A 20492-nucleotide genomic window follows, 5' to 3' on the forward strand; every position below is an offset into this window, starting at 1 on the left:
CCATGACATCATTTTCTGGAATTTTCCAAGCTGTTAAAATGCACAGTCAACTTAGTGTATGTAAACTTCTGACCCACTGGAATTGTGATACAGTGAATTATAAGTTAAATAATCTGTCTGTAAACAATTGTTGGAAAAATTACTTACAAAGTAATGTCCTAACAGACTTGCCAAAACTATAGTTTAACAAGAAATTTGTGGAGTGGTTGAAAAATGAGTTTTAATGACTAACCTAAGTGTATGTAAACTTCGACTTCAACTGTACGTCATTATTTGATCCGAGTTGACGTCAAGCATTACACAAAGTTGTAGTAAACCCGTGCAATGTTTTCCTATGTGTGAGAAAGTGAAAGAACACTTGACAATTATCCCAAGTTAAACAAATGTTTTAATGGTACTATTTACAAAAACAATTCTGCTTTTGATTAGGTTAACTGCTGCAACAATTGGACCAGTACATTTACATCTTGCTTAAACTACAAAACAAAGTACAGGGATTGAAGGACTGTGGCGTAAAAACAGGTGTAAAATTATACAACCATAGATTTTGCATAGCAATTAGTTACGAGGGGAAATGGTGGTGTGGTTATGACATTGTGGGGTGGCAACACAAAAAAAGCATTCTGCAACAGAGTAGTCTCTTTAGATCGGATCGATCTTAGGGGGGAAGGGGGGACAAATATTTTCTCAGCATTAGAAATATTCCCTTAACTGTAAAACCTGAGGTCTGGGTTGCTTCTAGCAAAGAGCTGCTACATATGAAACTAGAGAACACACTTTTTCTTGTCAAGTTGAACCAGAAACAACTTAATTATCAACATTAACAAACATTGTCCAATAATTCACCAGCATGTAGTCTAATACCAATGTCCGGAAAACAAAATGAAAAAGCTATTAGCTGTGTGATTTTACCATTTGAAATACATTTTACTATGTTGACATAATACTACACCAATGATAATTTGAGAAAAGGGGAAAGTAAACTAAATCGATATTAGGGTCATCCCTGATCATCATCCACTTCCTTTCCCTGGGTGGCAAATTCCTGTTCAATTATGTGCTCTGGTGATTTGATTAGCATTAGCATGGTTTAGCATGCAGTAGTGCTCCCTGTAGGTTGGACAAGTGCTTAGGATACCCAGGTTCCTCTCTACCGCAGTCACTCCCGCAAACAAGACAGCGAGAGCTCAGTGGGATCAGAGGCGCCGGGTGCTCTGCAAAGATATTTTCTAAAGGAATGATTACTGTCCAAAACACAAAAAGAAAGACTTAATTGAACAGACGATACAAAAAAAAGACGAAAAAAAAGTGTCAGGAAAGGAATGACAAACAAAAAAAGACATGCAACCCAACAAAACTACTTGGCAATGAAAGAAGATGTGCTCCACAATTTCTAATACCCCCCCCCCACCCCTAGAGGGAAAAAAGGACACAAAACATCCCAAATGTACCTGTTAATTTGGGAGTATGAGGATTTTTTTTCTTGTTTTGTTATTTGTCACACCACTAGAAAATGTACATGGGAAATACAAGCAAACTAGTCAATAGAAAAACACCCTTTGGCCATACTTTGAGGAGTCAGCTACATAGTGCGCTACAAGTGTACACGCCACATATGGAACACCACTAAGCCCCATGTACATCGTTTTAGCCTACAACAGAAATAATTTTTGTAACATCAAGAGTGTAGGGAAAGGCTTCCATCTTCCATATAATATTCACTAAAAACTGTGAAATAGTATTAGACTGGTGTTTGAATATCAAACAGGAACCCTTTTAAATAGCCTTTTTTCTCAGTTTGAGGTTCTGCTTGTTAATGCCAGAGAGGGGTAGGGGTTGAGGAAGACCTCGGCCTGTCAGTCATTCATTGGTGGGCATGGCCCTTCTGTTTGGGGGCGTCGTCATCACAAGGCAAGGGGCTGTCTGTGTCATAGCCTGTCGACGGGCAACACGAGACGCTGCGCATTCGCGACCGCCTCATCTCATCTTCCCCCTCCACCTCGGGCTCCGGAGCGGGGTCCTCCGGCAGGGGGAAGTTTCGATGCTCCCACGGGGCCACCGTCTGTTCGGGGAAATCATTGGGTTAATTTAAGTACAACTGAATACCATCAAATCAACAATTTGTTAATCAAGTTAAACTAATGATGCAAATTGACAAAGAAATGGTTACTTCTCATTCTTCATGTTCCAACATTTACCAAATGAGAGCTCTTAATGTACAGAAACATCCTATTCTTCTAGGGACAATATAACCGCTATAACTTTGTGACTGCTTTCCCATGTCCGAATATGTAATCATCACAAACTACTGGGCACAGCGACTCGAAGACCAGTCGCTGTTATTCTTCATGTGTGCATGTGTCTGTTACATTCATTCTCACCCGCTCCTCGAAGGTGAAGTCGGGTGTGGAGCAGCGCGTGTCCTCACTGGACAGCAGGCGGTGGGAGTCGCGTGAGCACGGCGTGTGGGGGTTGGAGGTGGCGTCCGGACTTATGGGCGACGCCACGTGGCTGTAGTCGTGCAGCAGGGGGCAGTGTCCAGGGTCAGGGGACGCCGGCTGGGGAGTGGGCGGGTTGGTGCTGCACAGCAGCGGTGTGGTCCTGCCATCCATGGACTTGTACGACCTGAGAGACGGTTGTGGTGTGAGTGGACCGTAGAACACATGAAATGTGCCACAAATGGAGACCAAACTAAACCCTGTTACTACCTACCACTTCTTTAGAGAGCCCTGTCCTTATCATTTATCAAGTGATCATAACTTTTAGTGGAAAACAACCTTGTAAGGACATTGTTTAAGCCTTTGGATGTATAAGTATATGGATGTGTACAAAACATTAGGAACACTTTCCTAATATTGAGTTGCACCCCATTTTGGGGAACAGCCACAATTTGTCGGGGCATGAACAATACAAGGTGTGAAAAGAATTCCACAGGGATGCTGGCCCATGTTGACTCCAATGCTTCCCGCAGTTGTGTCAAGTTGGCTGGATGTCCTTTGGGTGGTGGACCATTCTTGATACACACGGGAAACTGTTGAGCTTGAAAAACCCAGCAGCGTTGCATTTCTACACACTCAAACCGGGTCGCAATTGTATCAAGGCTTTAAAATCCTTTATCCTGTGTGTACACTCAGGGCATATTGACAATGTGCAAAGACCCCACTAAAATATTTCCTACCAAATCATGTGTTGACATTAATCAAATAGGTCAAAGATATAGTAAGTAGAGCACATTTATCTAAACTGAGACATATGGCAGTGATGAGGTACTATGCTGTGTATGAGTGTGTGTTGGGTGTACTATAGGCGACCCCTACTGACCTGCTGCCCCTCCTCTTGGCGGGGGCCAGGGCCATCCAGGTCCAGCGGGAACGCTCCTGATCCTGGCATGGCTGGTGGAGCTGGGAGAAGGCCGCGTCGGAGAGGTCCTCCATCTACACACACAGAAATGTGTTATTAAGATAGGACTCCTTGATCCATAAAATCAATCAAATGTATTTATAAAGCCCTTCTTACATCAGCTGATGTCACAAAGTGCTGCACAGAAACCCAGCCTTAAACCCCAAACAGCAAGCAAGCCCAGAACTTAGGAAGAAAACTAGAGAGGAACCAGGCTATGAGTGGTGGCTAGTCCTCTTCTGGCTGTGCCGGGTGGAGATTATAACAGAACATGGCCAAGATGTTCATAAATGACCAGCAGGGTCAAATAATAATAATCACAGTGGTTGTCAAGGGTGCAACAGGTCAGCACCCATTCAGAGTATCTCTACCGAGTTAAAAGAACGGAGCAAGGTCAAACCTTGGTCCTTCAAAATACATGGCAGTTTCCAAAGCAGGGCTTAGGAATGAAGCAACATCTTACCTCTGTGTCGTTCTCCTCTTCTGCCATGGGCTGGGAGAAAATGTCAACTTCCCGCCAGTTGGGGGTGACAATCTCTTTGTATTGTAGTTTCTCTACGCGCGTGGTGGCCGCCACTGACATGGGGATCACAATGTTGTTGATGTCAAAGGAGCTCTCGCCTCGCCTCCTACGGATGGGCTGCTGAGGGGGTGCAGAGTTTAAAAATAAAATAAAACCTTTATTCATACAGCTATTTTTACAGTTAATTATGAACAGGTATGGGGGCGTATTTAATGAGGGGAAACGTTCAGAACAGCGCAGATAGAAATGGAACAGAGCTGATATGAAGCCCAATTCTACATGACCAAAAATCACTTTATACAAAATGCATATTTTATCGGAACGTTTTGTAACATTGCACCTTTCTGAACAGAACCCGTGCTGTCACATTCATGATTCACCTAGACCACACACACAGTCAATAAAAGCTATGATGAGCTTACGGGGGTGTTGGAGAAGCTGAGACTGTTGGGGCCAATAGGGGTGGAGCTCTCCGAGGAGGTGGACAGCTGGCGGGTCAGCGAGGGGCTGTGGAGAGACGAGTGCAGGCTGGCCAAGGACGAGCAGGGGCTGCCCGAGTCCAGGAAGAGCTTTGGGGTGGCTGGAAGAGAAAGGGGAAATAGAGATTAACAACTAGTCATGACTCACATCTTTTGCATTATAAATGGATAGCAGATTGTGTGTTCTGAGCAGACGTGGATCAAATACATAACCTATGTCAAATGACGTACATGAGGAGCTCGATTTAGCTTGGGATTTGCACTTTTGGGATTAGTCCATTGATTCCATTGCACCTGGTAAGTTGATCAAACACAGCGCAACTATTGGTAAGTATTTGACCCATGCCTGGTTCATTTGAGTGGTGCGGTTAACTCACAGCCGTGGGTCCTGTCCAGCAAGTGCTCACGGGGCCTCTTGCGACTGTAGCTCCGGTCATAGGGCCCTGTGGAGGGTGAGGGGAGGCCATGCAGAAGCCGCTCGGCCTTACAGAAGGCCTGGCCCTCCAGCCTGGCGGCGCTCAGCACCCCACCGTTGCCATCCAAGTGGTGATGTTGTCGCCGCTGCATCTTATCAGACCGGCTCTTATAGTGAGACAGTCCTGTGGGGGAAAGGGGAGAGACACTGGTCAGGGGATTTTTCATTCTACACAGCTAGGATGGTATGTGTGTGTGTCAAGTGACTTCCTGGTTAAAAAAAAAAAAAAAAAAACGAAATGTGACAACGTGCTACACTCGCCATTGGCTGACAAGTTCATTTCCAAAGGCTGTGTTTATCTCCTTTGGGTGCGAGTTGGTGTGTATCTTTGTGTCCACAAGGGGTCATGTGTACTCCCTGACTGTGGAAAACACCCTGCTTTCCAAAGGTTGTGTATATAAGTAGGTGTGTATGACTACACTAGGTGTGTATCGGATTGCTTCATATGCGTGTGTGTGGTCCTGCCCACATATACTCACTGTGTGCCATGAGCGAGTTGGCCAGCTTGATGTGCTTGTCTTTGGAGGAGAGCTTGTGTTTGAGCGAGAGCTTCTTGAGGGGCTTGGTCCTCTCGGGGGCCTTGCCCTGCCAGTGGCTCTTCATCACCTGCTGCAGCCGCAGGCTCATACACACATCTAAGGAGAGAAACACGCACTACGTGTTATCCACAAGAAGATATGGTTGGTGCAGATGAGAGAAGGAACGGGAACAAGGTGGGTGGGGGAATGGAGGGAAGAGGGGTTTAAATAAAAACCCTCTCCATGGTGATAAAGTGTACAGCAGGGAAGTGAAAAGGTGCTTCTGGAACGGCAGTCAACTAGTCTAAACTACTATAGTTTAGAGGTGGTTACGTCACAAACGGCAATTTGTTTACATTACTGGGGTCACCTTGTTAGGAGGCATTAAGCAACATTACGAGAGCATTTTTGAGAGAAAGTTACAGTAGTTAACAAATAAGTAAGTTAATTGCTTAGCCCCACAGAAATGCACATTTATTTACAGTTACAGAAGCACATTGTCAGGGTTGAAGCAAATGAGCCTAAATGTCATGTTAAAAAGTCACGAGTTGAAATAACCCGTCATTATTTCAAATGTAGCTTATAAGAGTTGGCATGTTGGCTGTTTAGAAGCTGTTAGCTAGCATGCTAGCTATCACAGCTAACTTCGTTAGCCAACAAGAAAGCAAGTCAAAGCATATCCTCCACACAACAACTATCTCGCCATTCCATTTTATTTAAAATCCTGTGGTTTGTAGCAAAAAGCTGGATGTCAAGATGAAATCTAGCAAGTCATATTGACTGATATAGGTAGCAGCAGGTAGCTAGCTTGCTTTGCTGATAACAATTGAGGCTAGCTAACAACAAAAATATCAGAAATAGTGACAACGCAGCGGACAAAAATGACTCACGTTTATTATATAATTAGTCTTTTAACCAGTATACGCCCACACCACTGTTTCGTAACAGGCAAAGCAGGGGCGCAGAGATATATGGAGTGTAAGATATATGGAGTGTATGGTATCTGTCCGTACTGGGTTGGCTCCTGGCTCATAGAAAAATAATAAAAATTGATTCTGGTTCTATGCTCCTGGCTCCTTACCGTCAGGGAGGGAGAGGATTGGGTGGACCCCCGGGTCCAGGTGGGACAAGCGCTCCAGGGAGGGAAGCTCGTACTGGGGGTCTTCTCTGGGTGCGCTGGGGCGACCCCCGCATGTCACACAGGAGGAGGGGTTGACCCTGCAGCTACACAGGATAGCGCTGGTTCTCGGGACCTGGGAAGGGACAAACCAAAAGTCACTTGTTTATTAATTTCATCCCATGGGTCACAGTTGTACTTAAAACAAATTTGTCATATTATGCCATATTATGATGTCTAGTATCATTTAGAGCAGTGTTTTTCAACTCCAGCCCCCGAGTACTGCCAACAGCACAATTTGTTGTTGCCCCAGACAAACTCACCAGATTCAACTCATTGAGGGCTTGACTGTGACTAGCGGGAAAATACAGTTGAGGTGACTTAAGGATTTATATACATTTTGACAGATGCAATTCCACGACTTTTCACCAAATTTCCATAACCAATGTATATTTAAAAAGTAAGCGATATGTGATAGACACTGGGAGGCTGCTCTCTAATCCCATGCACCATCTCCTGTCATTGTGCAAGGATCTAACACACTCCCTGCACAAAGCAGAATACCTGTTAAGCAACTGTATGAAACACATGGTCAACCCTAGGTCTGGAGATCTACTGGGTGTGCAGGCTTTTGATTCAGCCAGTTCTTCAAGTTCCGGTTGAGCAGCTAATTTAAAACATTTGGTTTGTTAGAGGGGGACTAGAATAAAAGCCTGCACACCCATTGGCTCTTCTGGGGGATGGTTGATCCCACTTGATGTATAACATTGCCAGCTTGATGTGCTTGTCTTATGTGCTCTAGAAGAGATCTGCATGGAGGAATGGGCCAAAATACCAGCAACAGTGTGTGAAAACCTTGTGAGGACTTACAGAAAATGTTTGACCTCTGTCATTGCCAACAAAGGGTATATAACAAAGTATTGAGATAAGTATTTGGTCAATAACAAAAGTTTATTTTCCACCATAATTTGCAAATAAATTCATTAAAAATCCTACAATGTGATTTTCTGGATTTTTTTTCTCTTCATTTTGTCTGTCATAGTTGAAGTGTACCTATGATGAAAATTACAGGCCTCTCATCTTTTTAAGTTGGAGAACTTGCACAATTGGTGGCTGACAATACTTTTTTGCCCCACTGTATATAGCAGCATTCCTTATATTGGGGGGGGGGGGGGGGGGGGGCTGGTAACCCTAGCTCACTATTTGAGAGACAGAGATACTAACGAATACCTACCAACAAACTTTATTCTAGAGATGGCTGAATATGTTTTGACGTGTAACTACTTCAGGTTGATGATGAATACTACCTCCAAACAAATGGAACATCGATGGGCTCCACATTCGCACTGAGCTATGCTAACCTTTATGTGGGTCTTTTTGAAGAACGTTGTGTTAATAATGAAAACAAATTAATTTGAGGAGGAATGGGAAAAGAGCTGTCAGACTTTATGGCATTACTCAATGACATTGACCCCCATCACAAATTCACTATTGAATGTGACACTCAACGTGTTCATTACCTCGATGTATGGATTGAGAAATCAAATTAAACCCTGTTTACAACACTATATAGAAAAGACAAATACTATATTACAGGGGGAAAGCTTCCACCCTGAGCCATTAAAAAGAGGACTTCCAAAAGGCCAGTTTATCAGAATGTGCCTTACATGCCACTCCACAGAGGACTATCTAGAAAAAGCAGTGGAGATGCGCAAAAGGTTTCTAAGAAGCTATTCTCCACAATGTGTGAATGAAGCTCTTAATTTGGCATTAGGGAAAACACGAGATGAACTGCTACAAAAAAAAGACCCACTCGGGACTAAAGAACACTAATGTTCACAACTGCATATACTTTGAACTTTTGAAAAGTGGGAGATGCTGTCAAGAAACACTGGCATGTTTTATCATTTGACCCAGCGTTGCATGCTGAATGTAAGAATCCACCACTTATTGTATAAAGGAGGTCGCAATTTACACAATAAATTGGTCCATGCCAACTGCCAGCCACAAAATAAAAATCAGCCAGGCTCTTTTACACCCTCTTCCAAATGGTAGCTATAAATGCAGAGGTTGTTCACAGTGCAACAACACGATGAAGTGTGAATATTTCTGCCACCCACATACAGGAAAACGGTTCCAAATAAATTACATTATTACGTGCTCCACCACCCATGTTATCTATATTATTAAATGACCATGTGGGCTGTGCTATGTAGAAATCCACATTTATTTACAGTTTTTAGCTGAAGCTCCCTCACCTTTTCTCCTTTTTCTGTGGGTGGCAGGTAAACTAGACTAGCTCAGAAGCACATTGTCAGGGTTGAAGCAAATGAGCCTAAATGTCATGTTAAAAAGTCACAAGTTGAAATAACCTGTCATTATTTCAAATGTAGCTTATAAGACTTGGCATGTTGGCTGTTTAGAAGCTGTTAGCTAGCATGCTAGCTATCACAGCTAACTTTGTTGGCCAACAAGAAAGCAAGTCAAAGCATATCCTCCACACAACAACTATCTTGCCATTCCGTTTAATTTCAAATCCTGTGGTTTGTAGCAAAAAGCTAGATGTCAAGATGAGATCTAGTAAGTCATATTGACTGATATAGGTAGCAGCAGGTAGCTAGCTTGCTTTGCTGATAACAATCGAGGCTAGCTAACAACAAAAATATCAGGAATAGTGACAACGCAGCGGACAAAAATGACTTGTCTTGTCTTTTGACCAGTATACGCCCACACCACTGTTTCATAACAGACAAAGCAGGGGCACAGAGATATATGGAGTGTATGGTATCAGTCAGTACTGGGTTGGATCCTGGCTCAACTGTATTTTCCCGCTAGTCACAGTCAAGCCCTCAATGAGTTGAATCTGGTGAGTTTGTCCAGCCAGGCTCTTTTACGCCCTCTTCCAAATGGTAGCTATAAATGCAGAGGTTGCTCACAGTGCAACAACACGATGAAGTGTGAATATTTCTGCCACCCACATACAGGAAAACGGTTCCAAAAAAATTACATTATTACGTGCTCCACCACCCATGTTATCTATATTATTAAATGTCCATGTGGGCTGTGCTACATAAGTAAAACCTCTCGTTCTCTCAAACATAGAATCAGTGAACATAAAAGTTCAATTAGGAGAAACGACAGGGATTATCCAGTAGCAGTACATGTTAATGACCTAAAACATGACATTTCTACCTTTAGATTTTGTGGCATAGAGGAAGTCAAGATATCAGATGGGGGCGGTGATATAAATAATACTCTGAGCAAAATAAAAAGTTATGGGATTTTCACCCTCCAGACATGATTTCCTAAAGGTCTTCATGTGAAATGCATGTATGTATGTTGTAAACGTGAACATGAATTATGCCCCTATTTCAGATTACACTGATATTTTTCTTGCACTGTACCCAATGATTTATGAAAACTTGCTTGGTAGGTCGATGTCCTCATTGTGGTTTTACAGACGTGTTTAATACGTTTTATGTACACACTTTATTAGAATATTTATGAAATGCATATTGTTATATTTGGTAGCACTTTGTTTTTCTTTAAGACTCCATTCGATGCATTGAACGGATGTGGGTGGGGCTAGGTATACATAAGGGTGCTAATTTAAAAAAACTCAAAAGCTCTGACGAAGGCCCTTGAGGCCGACACATAAATCTTATTAAAGATCATTGATACTATCAAGAGCAGTGGGCGGGTTCCTTATTTTTTTTCTTATCTTATCCAACTTACCATGCACCTGCAAAAGAGAGAGCTCAGATGTGCAAGTGCCTTTTGAATTTTGAAGCCACATAGTCCAAAAGGCTACAAATAAGCTCTCTTAAAATTACTGTTAGCGAATCACATGTTTTTGATTCGATTCACTGTGATTGTACCGAATACCAAATAATACAATGGCGAAGTGAATCGTTCGTTACAGTCAAAAATAATTGTTAAAAAAAAAATAAAAATGTAATCGCTCAAGTAAGTACATCAAACTTGTATGGCCTTATTCGCGAGAGTCGGTGGAAAGTCGTTTGGGACATGACATAAAAACATTAATACGTGGTAATAATAGTTCAACAGTGAACTAGAGGGTACAAGATGTGTTTTGACTTGGGTACATAAGTATTTTCTCTATTATATTTTATAGGCTAGGCCTACCCGCTGCTGCAATGTCTGTAGTCTCTCTTTCCAAGAGTTACGACCCACTCGTCTCGCACATATGCAGGTGATTAGGACAAATACAGATGCTCTGAAGTGTAATTCTGAGCCTGGATGAAATGCTGATTTTTATTTGATTGATCAAATATAAACTGCCTCAAATTACATTAACAGAAATTATGAAGTTACTTTCCATGACTTGTCCAAAACTTAAGATTCTATCATTTTCCAAAGCCTTTTCCAGGCCTGGAAAACACAATTGCAAGTGTTAATGTAATGTACATTGCCTCCCGAGTGGCGCAGTGGTCTAAGGACTGCATCACAGTTGCTAGCTGTGCCACTAGAGATCCAGGTTCGAGTCCCGGCTCTATCGCTGCCGGCCGCGACCCATGGGGTGGCGCACAATTGGCCCAGCGTCATCCGGGTTAGGGAGTGTTTGGCCGGCAGGGGATGTCCTTGTCCCATCGCGCTCTAGTGATTGATTGAACCGAATCTACACACAATACCCTATTTATAAAGCATTTAAATCAGAAATGTACATAAGTATTCAGACCCTTTGCTATGAGACTTGAAATTGAGGTGCATCCCGTTTCCATTGAGATGCTTCTACAACTTCAGAGTACACCTGTGGTAAATTCAATTGATTGGACATGTTACGGAAAGGCAAACACCTCTCCATTCGGAAAGTATTCGGACCCCAATATTTTATTAGGACACAGCATTATTCTAAAATGTATTCAATTTACCCCCTCAATCTACACACAATACCCCTTAATGCATTTCAGAGCAAAAACCAAGGCATGAGGTCGAAGAAATTGTCCATATAGCATTGAGACAGGATTGTGCCGAGGCACAGATCTGGGGAAGGGTACCAAAACATTTCTGCAGCATTGAAGGTCCCCAAGAACACAGTGGCCTTTATTCTTAAATGGAAGATGTTTGGAACCACCAAAACTCTTCCTGAAGCTGGCCGAGAGGCCAAACTGAGCAATCGGGGGAGAAGGGCCTTGGTCAGGGAGGTGACCAAGAATCCAGTGGTCACTTACAAAGCTCCAGAATTCCTCTGTGGAGATGGGAAAACCTTCCAGAAGGACAACCATCTCTGCAGCACTCCCACCAATCCGGCTTTTATTGTGGCCAGACGGAAGCCACTCAGTAAAAGGCACATGACAGCCCGCTTGGATTATGCCAAAAGGCACCTAAAGAACTCTCAAGACCTTGAGAAACAAGATTATCTGGTCTGATGAAACCAAGATCAAACTATTTGGCCTGAATGCCAAGTGTCACATCTGGAGAAAACCAGGCACTGCTCATCACCTGGCCAATACCATCCCCACGGTGAAGCATGGTGGCGGCGGCATCATGCTGTGGGGATATTTTTCAGCGGCAGGGACTGGGAGACTAGTCAGGAATGAGGGAAAGATGAACGGAGAAAAGTACAGAGAGATCATTGATGAAGTCCTGAACACTCAGGATTAGGTTCTCAGACGAGGGTTCACCTTCCAACAGGACAATGGCCCGAAGCAAGACAGCGCAGGAATGGCTTTGGGACAAGTCTCTGAATGTCCTTGCGTGGCCCAGTCAGAGCCCGGACTTGAACCCGATCGAACATCTCTGGAGAGACCTGAAAATAGCTGTGCAGCAACGCTCCCAATCCAACCTCACTCAGAGGATTGACAGAGAAGAATGGGACTAACTCCCAAATACAAGTGTGCCATGCCTGTGTCATACCCAAGAAGACTCGACACTGTAATCGCTGCAAAATGTGCTTCAACAAAGTACTAAGTAAAGGGTCTGAATGCTTATGTAAATGTGATTTTTTATTTGCAGTACATCTGCACAAATTTCTATACAATTGTTTTTGCTTTGTCTTTATGGGGTAGTGTGTGTAGATTTATGAGGGGGAAAAAAACATTTAATCCGTTTTAGAATACGGCGGTTACAAAATGTGGGGGAGAAAAGAAAAAAAAATCAGGTTGTCTGAATACTTTCCGAATGCACTGTAGGTAGATCACTGCTGGTTCCCTTGGTCACATTTTTTTTTTTTACTTCTTCGATATAGGGGGTGGTCTTTTAATTTTTGGATGAAAAACGGTCCCGTTTTAAACAAGATATTTTGTCACGAAAAGATGCTCGACTATGCATATAATTGACAGCTTTGGAAAGAAAACACTCTGACGTTTCCAAAACTGCAAAGATATTGTCTGTGAGTGCCACAGAACTGATGTTACAGGCGAAACCCAGATAAAAATCCAACCAGGAAGTGCCCCATTTTTTGAAAGCCCTGCATGCCATTGACTCCTTATATGGCTGTGGAGGAGCTAGGAGTCAGCTTACGTTTTCCACAAGGTGTCTGCAGCATTGTGACGTATTTGTAGGCATATCATTGGAAGATTGACCATAAGAGACTACATCTACCAGGTGGTCGCTTGGTGTCCTCCGTCGCAATTATTGCGTAATCTCCAGCTGCAGTATTTTTCCGTTTGCCTTTGATGAGAAACCGACTGCCAGGAATGATTTTTCATCGAATAGAATTGTGAAAAACACCTTGAGGATTGATTCTAAACAACGTTTGCCATGTTTCTGTCGATATTATGGAGCTAATTTGGAAAAAAGTTTGGCGTTGTGTTGACTGCATTTTCGTTTTTTTCCCTTAGCCAAACGAGATGAACAAAACAGAGCTATTTCTCTTACACAAATAATATTTTTGGAAAAAATTAACATTCGCTATCTAACTGATAGTCTCGTCATTGAAAACATCCAAAGTTCTTCAAAGGTAAATTATTTTATTTGAATGCTTTTCTTGTTTTTGTGAAAATGTTGCCTGCTGAATGCTAGGCTTAATGCTATGCTAGGCTATCAATACTCTTACACAAATGCTTGTGTAGCTTTGGTTAAAGCATATTTTGAAAATCTGAGATGACAGTGTTGTTAACAAAAAGCTAAGCTTGTGTTTCAATATATTTATTTCATTTGCGATTTTCATGAATAGGAAACATTGCGTTATGGTAATGAGCTTGAGGCTATGATTACGCTCCCGGATACGGGATTGCTTGATGCTAGAGGTTAAACAATATGGACTACGGGGAGTGATACTATTGACATGAAATTTGCATAGCGTCATGTCGGGGGAAAATATGGGAACAAATTGGTTTTGATATAACAATTAGTCCTTCAGAACTTATCCTAGGTTTATAGCCCACTCAAAGACACAATAGAATCGATAACAATACAGTCCTATGAAATCCACGAGCACAAGAGGATAAATAACAAAACACTCAACACTGGAAAAAGTTATTGTTTTAGTGCTGGGCAGGAGGAAAGCATACTATGGATCTACATGCATCTGCAAGTGCACAAGCAGAAACATACCTTGCCATTGAGGTTAGGAACTGTGTTAGGCTGTACAAGTCTCCGTCGTCTGCAGTTGAGTAAGGGGCGCGTGCGGGCGGCCACACAGGTGCTGTCATTGGGGCTGGGTTGGTGTTTGGTGTTACTCTCTGACACCCTGGAGAGGAGAGACAATCAATCATTGTTATTACACACAAGAAAAGAGCAAGTTAGTGCCTTATTTTCATAGGTTCTTCCTCCAAATAGATGCACTTGAAGAATCTATGTGTAAATTAGGTTAAGTATTCTGTGTGTACCTGTTGAGGACCCCATTGACCGGCCTGCCATTCTGGCCTCTCCAGGGTCCAGACTCTGTGATGGTGACCTGACAGTCCTGGGGAGTAGGCTCAGTCTTAACTCCTGCCCCGCCCACCACCAATGCAATGGGCGCCACACCTCCCAACTCCACTGAGCCCTGAGGGGTGGAGTGAAATACCGTACATCAGCCACAGACATGAAATAATACTGTATAGGCTACCAACTACAGTGAGAGACAAACCCACATCCTACACAAGGTGTGTGTGTGATGGTGTAATTTACCTGCTTTATTTGTATCATGTGACTTGCAATGGGATATATTTTGTGTGATAAGAGCTACACTTGATTGTCCCAGACAATTAAGACCGCATCTTAAAAAAAGACGGCCTAACGTATACAGGACGTGTATATAGGTCATGTGTGTACTAGTACTACCACAGTAGTGAATAGTGGCACTACTATATTTAGTGCTACACGGCATCTGTGGTATTGCTCATGCTCATCTCTTTACAGGCCACTTTCACATGTACGTGCTGCAGGTCTGGACGGAAATGGTCATTCAAATTAGAGGTCGACCGATTATGATTTTTCAACGCCGATACCGATTATTGGAGGACCAAAAAGGCAGATACCGATTAATCGGACAATTTTTGTATTTTTTTATTTGTAATAATGACAATTACAACAATACTGAATGAACACTTATTTTAACGTAATATAATACATCAATAAAATCAATTTATCCTCAAGTAAATAATGAAACATGTTCAATTTGGTTTAAATAATGCAAAAACAAAGTGTTGGAGAAGAAAGTAAAAGTGCAATATGTGCTATGTAAGAAAGCTAACATTTCAGTTCCTTGCTCAGAACATATGAAATCTGGTGGTTCCTTTTAACATGAGTCTTCAATATTCCCAGGTAAGAAGTTTTAGGTTGTAGTTATTATAGGACTATTCCCCTACATACTATTTGTATTTCATTAATCTTTGACTATTAGATGTTCTTATAGGCCCTTTAGTATTGCCAGTGTAACAGTATAGCTTCCGTCCCTCTCCTCGCTCCTCCCCGGGCTCGAACCAGCAACAACAACAACAGCCACCCTCGAAGCAGCGTTACCCATGCAGAGCAAGGGGAACAACTACTAGAAGGCTCAGAGCGAGTGACGTTTGAAACGCTATTAGCGCTCGCTAACTAGCTAGCCATTTCACTTCGGTTACACCAGCCTCATCTCGGGAGTTGATAGGCTTGAAGTCATAAACAGCGCAATGCTTGACGCACAACGAAGAGCTGCTGGCAAAACACACGAAAGTGCTGTTTGAATGAATGTTTACGCGCCTGCTTCTGCCTACCACCGCTCAGTCAGATACTTAGATACTTGTTTGTATGCACAGTCAGATTGTATGCACAGTCAGATTATATGCAATGCAGGACACACTAGATAATATCTAGTAATATCATCAACCATGTGTAGTTAACTAGTGATTATGATTGATTGCATTGGACTAGTTAACTGTAAGGTTGCAAGATTGGATCCCCCGAGCCTACACTGTGAAAATCTGTAATTCTGCCCCTGAACGAGGCAGTTAACCCACCGTTCCTAGGCCGTCATTGAAAATAAGAATGTGTTCTTAACGGACTTGCCTAGTTAAATAAAAGGTATAAAAATAACATTAAAATTTTTAAAAAATCGGCGCCCAAAAATACAGATTTCCGATTGTTATGAAAACTTGAAATTGGCCCTAATCAATCGGCTATTTCGATTAATTGGTCGACCTCTAATTCAAATGGCTAAATGGTTTAGAGCATGGTCGAAGCAACACCGGGGTTGTGGGTTTGACTACTGCATGGGCCACATATACTTGAATATATGTCAGTGACAAGGCTGTCACCTCTGCAAGTCGCTATGGATGAAATGTCCATATTACTCTTATATTATTAAACTGTGCACAATTAGCCCAATATTGAGGCGGTGCTGTACCTTGTTGGCACGGATCTGTCGGTAGACGTCTGTCTGCTGGCGGATACGGTACTCCAGGTCTGAGATGTGGGCCTGGAGCCAGTTCCAGTGGCTGATGATGGAGGCCCGCTCGATGGTGTAGCGACTCTCCGCCCGCTTCCATCTAAATCGGAAAGTCACACAGACACACAGGGTTGAACAAGTGTTCATCTAACCAACTTGTCTGTGGTCTGAACTTTTACATGGATAAAATAATTTCATTGCTGGGTAATTGGAATCATTTCTTCTTGAATGCCTACACAAATGAATGCAAAAGCCACGTACTATTGCCCAAACATTATGCCAATATCAAATTGTTCAACATTGGGTAATTCACAAAATCACACAATATTAACGACCATTTACGTCAAATAACAAACATTCAACTTCTGTGGCAAAGTATCAATACTGAGGGACGTGTTGTCACGGTTGCTTCTTGTTGAAGAGGCATCAGCAAAAGTTAGTTTGTATAGCTAGCTATCCTCTTATCCCGTTTCTGAATTAATTTTTGGTCGTTTCCATCTCGCAAACAAAATAAGTGAGAGATTTTATTTGTGTACTACCATATCTCGATAACATAACCAAGTCCGTCACTGGTATGGGCCGGTAAATATCTTACAACTAGCCAATTGTGGCCGCAAGCTAAAACCAGAGAGAGAGCGAGAATTCACTGTTTCATCTGCTGCTGGTTTGATGTTTACTCAAATAAGTCTTTCCACATGTAATTGATTAAATCAGATTTTTATTCTATAAAGACTAATTGTGTCAATATGTTGTAATTGTAGAAAAATCCTCACAGCCGTTTTCCATACTAAAACGTAAAGTACAACTTGGTGCGTACCAGCTTACACCATGTTTGAACTACAGTAGGCACACCGTGCGAGTCAAAACTACAATCATATGTTTGGGCCATTTCAATCAATCTTCGGCAGGTAGCCTAGTGGTTAAGAGTGTTGGGTCAGTAACCGCAAGGACACTGGTTCGATTCCCAGAGGTGAAAAATCTGTCGATGTGCCCTTGAGCAAGGCACTTAAGCCTAATTGCTCCTATTTAAAAAGTATTTTAAACTAGGCATGTCAGTTAAGAACAAATTCGTATTTACAATGACGGCCTACCAGGGCACAGTAGGTTAACTGCATTGTTCAGGGGCAGATTGACAGACTTTTACCTCGTCAGCTAAGGGATTCGATCCAGCAACCTTTCAGTTACTGGCCCAGCGCTCTAACCACAAGTAGGTAACCTGCCGCCCCCATAAGACGCTCTAGATAAGAGAGCCTGCTAAATGACTAAAATGTAAATGTTTGTGGCTTTTATAGGCACGGAGCATAAATTGTATAGAGCATTCAGAAAGCATTCAAACCCCTTCATTTTTTCCACATCGTTACGGCCTTATTCTAAAATGAATTAAATTGTTTTTTATCCCCCCCAATTTACACAATAACCCAAAATAACAAAACAAAGACAGTTGATCATAAAAAAACTGAAATATCACATTTACGCCAGTATTCAAACTATTTACTCAGTACTTTGTTAAAGCAGCTTTGGCAGCGATTACAGCCTAGAGTCTTCTTGGATATGACGCTACAAGCTTGGCACACCTGTATTTGCAGAGTTTCTCTAATTCTTCTCTATAGATCCTCTCGAGCTTTGTCAGATTGGATGGGGAGTGTTAGTGCACAGCTATTTTCAGGTATCGCCAGAGATGTTCGACCGGGTTCAAGTCCGGGCTCTGGCTAGGCCACTGAAGGACATTGAGACTTGTCCCAAAGCTACTACTTTGTGTTCTTGGCTGTGTGCTTAGGGTCGTTGTCCTGTTGGAAGATGTACCGTCGTCCCAGTCGGAGGTCCTGAGCGCTCTGGAGCAGGTTTTCATCAAGGATCTCAGTACTTATCTTTCCCTCGATCCTGACCAGTCTCCCAGTCCCTGAAAAACATCCCCACAGCATGCTGCTGCTGCCGCCACACTTTACCGTGCAGATGGTGCTAGGTTTCCTCCAGACGTGATGCTTCGCATTCAGGCCAAAGAGTTCAATCTTGGTTTAGTGTTAGTGCACAGCTATTTTCAGGTATCGCCAGAGATGTTCGACCGGGTTCAAGTCCGGGCTCTGGCTAGGCCACTGAAGGACATTGAGACTTGTCCCAAAGCTACTACTTTGTGTTCTTGGCTGTGTGCTTAGGGTCGTTGTCCTGTTGGAAGATGTACCGTCGTCCCAGTCGGAGGTCCTGAGCGCTCTGGAGCAGGTTTTCATCAAGGATCTCAGTACTTATCTTTCCCTCGATCCTGACCAGTCTCCCAGTCCCTGAAAAACATCCCCACAGCATGCTGCTGCTGCCGCCACACTTTACCGTGCAGATGGTGCTAGGTTTCCTCCAGACGTGATGCTTCGCATTCAGGCCAAAGAGTTCAATCTTGGTTTCTTTTCAAAGAGTTCAAACTTGTTTCTCATGGTCTGAATCCTTTAGGTGCCTTCTGGCAAACTCCAAGCGGGATGTCATGAGCTTTTTACTGAGGAGTGGCTTCCGTCTGGCCACTCTACCATAAAGGCCTGATTGGTAGAGTGCTGGAGAGATGGCTGTCCTTCTGGAAGATTCTCCCATCTCCACAGAGGAACTCCGGAGCTCTGTCAGTGTGACCATCAGGTTCTTGGTCACCTCCCTGACCGAGGCCCTTCTCCCCCGATTGCTCAGTTTGGCAGGGCGGCCAGCTCTAGGAAGTCTTGGTGGTTCCAAACATCTTCCATTTAAGAATGATGGAGGCCACTGTGTTCTTGGGGACATTTAATGCTGCAGAAATGATTTGGTACCCTTCCCCAGATCTGTGCCTTGACACAATTCTGTCTCGGAGCTCTACGGACAATTCCTTTGGCCTCATGACTTGGTTTTTGCTTTGACATGCACAGTCAACTGTGGGACCTTATATAGACAGATGTGTGCCTTTCCAAATCATCTACAATCAATTTAACACAGGTGGACTTATCAAGTTGTAGAAACATCTCAATGATGATCAACGGAAACATGATGCACCTGAGCTCAATTTCGAGTCGCATGGCATGAAGTCTGAGTACTTATGTAAATAAGATGTGTTTTTAATTTAATTCATTTGCAAGAATTTCTAAAACCCTTTGTAGTAATGGGGTATTTGGGTATAGATTGATAAACTAATACATTTTAGAATAAGGCTAAAGTAACAAAATCACAAAAACATTTTAAGGGGTCTGAATACTTCCCGAATGCACTATACATCCACTATCTTCTACCTGGCCTTTAAAAAGGTAGACTGTGATATGATGAAGATGCTGAAAGTACATATTGGGTCAATTTCCACAACTACTTAGGGCGTTGAAGCACAAGACTCAATTTCGCACTGTTTTGGACCACGTAAAAGTATGAAGCAAACCCCGAGCTCATGTGACTGAAACATTTCATCCATCGCAATATCTTTTTGCTGCTCGTGGCAATGTAATTTTTGAATATTTTTTTCCTCGCACATAACAAGCTGGTAAACTATTATACTATTGGAATAGTACATTTTTTTACGATGGCGCCGGAGGGGAGGGCTGCCGTCTTAACGGCTCTTAACCAACCATGCTATTTTGTTTGTTTTTTTGCGATGTTTCTAACTTTTTTGGGACATAATGCTGCTGCTACAGAGCTTCACGTTCCACATCACCAACAAACTAACATGGTCCAAGCGCACAAAGACAGTCGTGAAGAGGGCACGACAAAATCGATTTTCCCTCAGGAGACTGAAAAGATTTGGCATGGGTCCTCAGATCCTCAAAAGGTTCTACAGCTGCACCCTTGAGAACATCCTGACGGGTGGCATCACTGCCTGGTATGGCAACTGCTCGACCAAGGCACTACAGCGGGTAGTACGAACAGCCCAGTACATCACCGGTGCCAAGCTTCCTGCCATCCAGGACCTCTATGCCAGACGGTGTCAGAGGAAGGGCATAAAAATTATATGTACATATTACCGCGATTCCGGTGCCCCCGCATATTGACTCTGCACCGGTACCCCCTGTATATAGCCCTGCTATTATTCACTTTCGCTCTTTAAATAGTTATTCATCTTACTTTTTTTGTTGTATTTTCTTAAAACTGCATTGTTGGTTAAGGGCTTGTAAATACACATTTCAATGTAAGGTCTACTACACCTGTATTTGGCGCAAGGGACAAATAAAATTTGAC

General features: G+C 42.8%; 1 protein-coding gene across 5 annotated transcripts in view; it reads right to left on the reverse strand.

Moving 5' to 3' along the window:
- Positions 1-370: 370 nt before the first annotated feature.
- The window catches only part of kansl1a (KAT8 regulatory NSL complex subunit 1a), a 59770-nt gene continuing 39648 nt past the window's right edge, over positions 371-20492 (reverse strand). For 4 of the 5 annotated variants that reach the window (XM_021565382.2, XM_021565384.2, XM_021565385.2 and 1 more), the window contains 11 exons: positions 16284-16425; positions 14305-14462; positions 14030-14165; positions 6476-6647; positions 5356-5511; positions 4779-5000; positions 4345-4502; positions 3863-4042; positions 3322-3434; positions 2382-2625; positions 371-2062 (listed from right to left, as the gene is read on the reverse strand). In XM_021565382.2, coding sequence (XP_021421057.2) covers positions 1865-2062; positions 2382-2625; positions 3322-3434; positions 3863-4042; positions 4345-4502; positions 4779-5000; positions 5356-5511; positions 6476-6647; positions 14030-14165; positions 14305-14462; positions 16284-16425 — 1879 coding nt within the window. In that variant the 3' untranslated portion in view covers positions 371-1864. The remainder of the gene's footprint in view (positions 2063-2381; positions 2626-3321; positions 3435-3862; positions 4043-4344; positions 4503-4778; positions 5001-5355; positions 5512-6475; positions 6648-14029; positions 14166-14304; positions 14463-16283; positions 16426-20492) is intronic. The other variant, XM_021565387.2, reaches the window with a different exon arrangement.

This window comes from Oncorhynchus mykiss, chromosome 16 (genome assembly GCF_013265735.2).
Source record: "Oncorhynchus mykiss isolate Arlee chromosome 16, USDA_OmykA_1.1, whole genome shotgun sequence".
Classification (NCBI taxonomy): domain Eukaryota; kingdom Metazoa; phylum Chordata; class Actinopteri; order Salmoniformes; family Salmonidae; genus Oncorhynchus; species Oncorhynchus mykiss.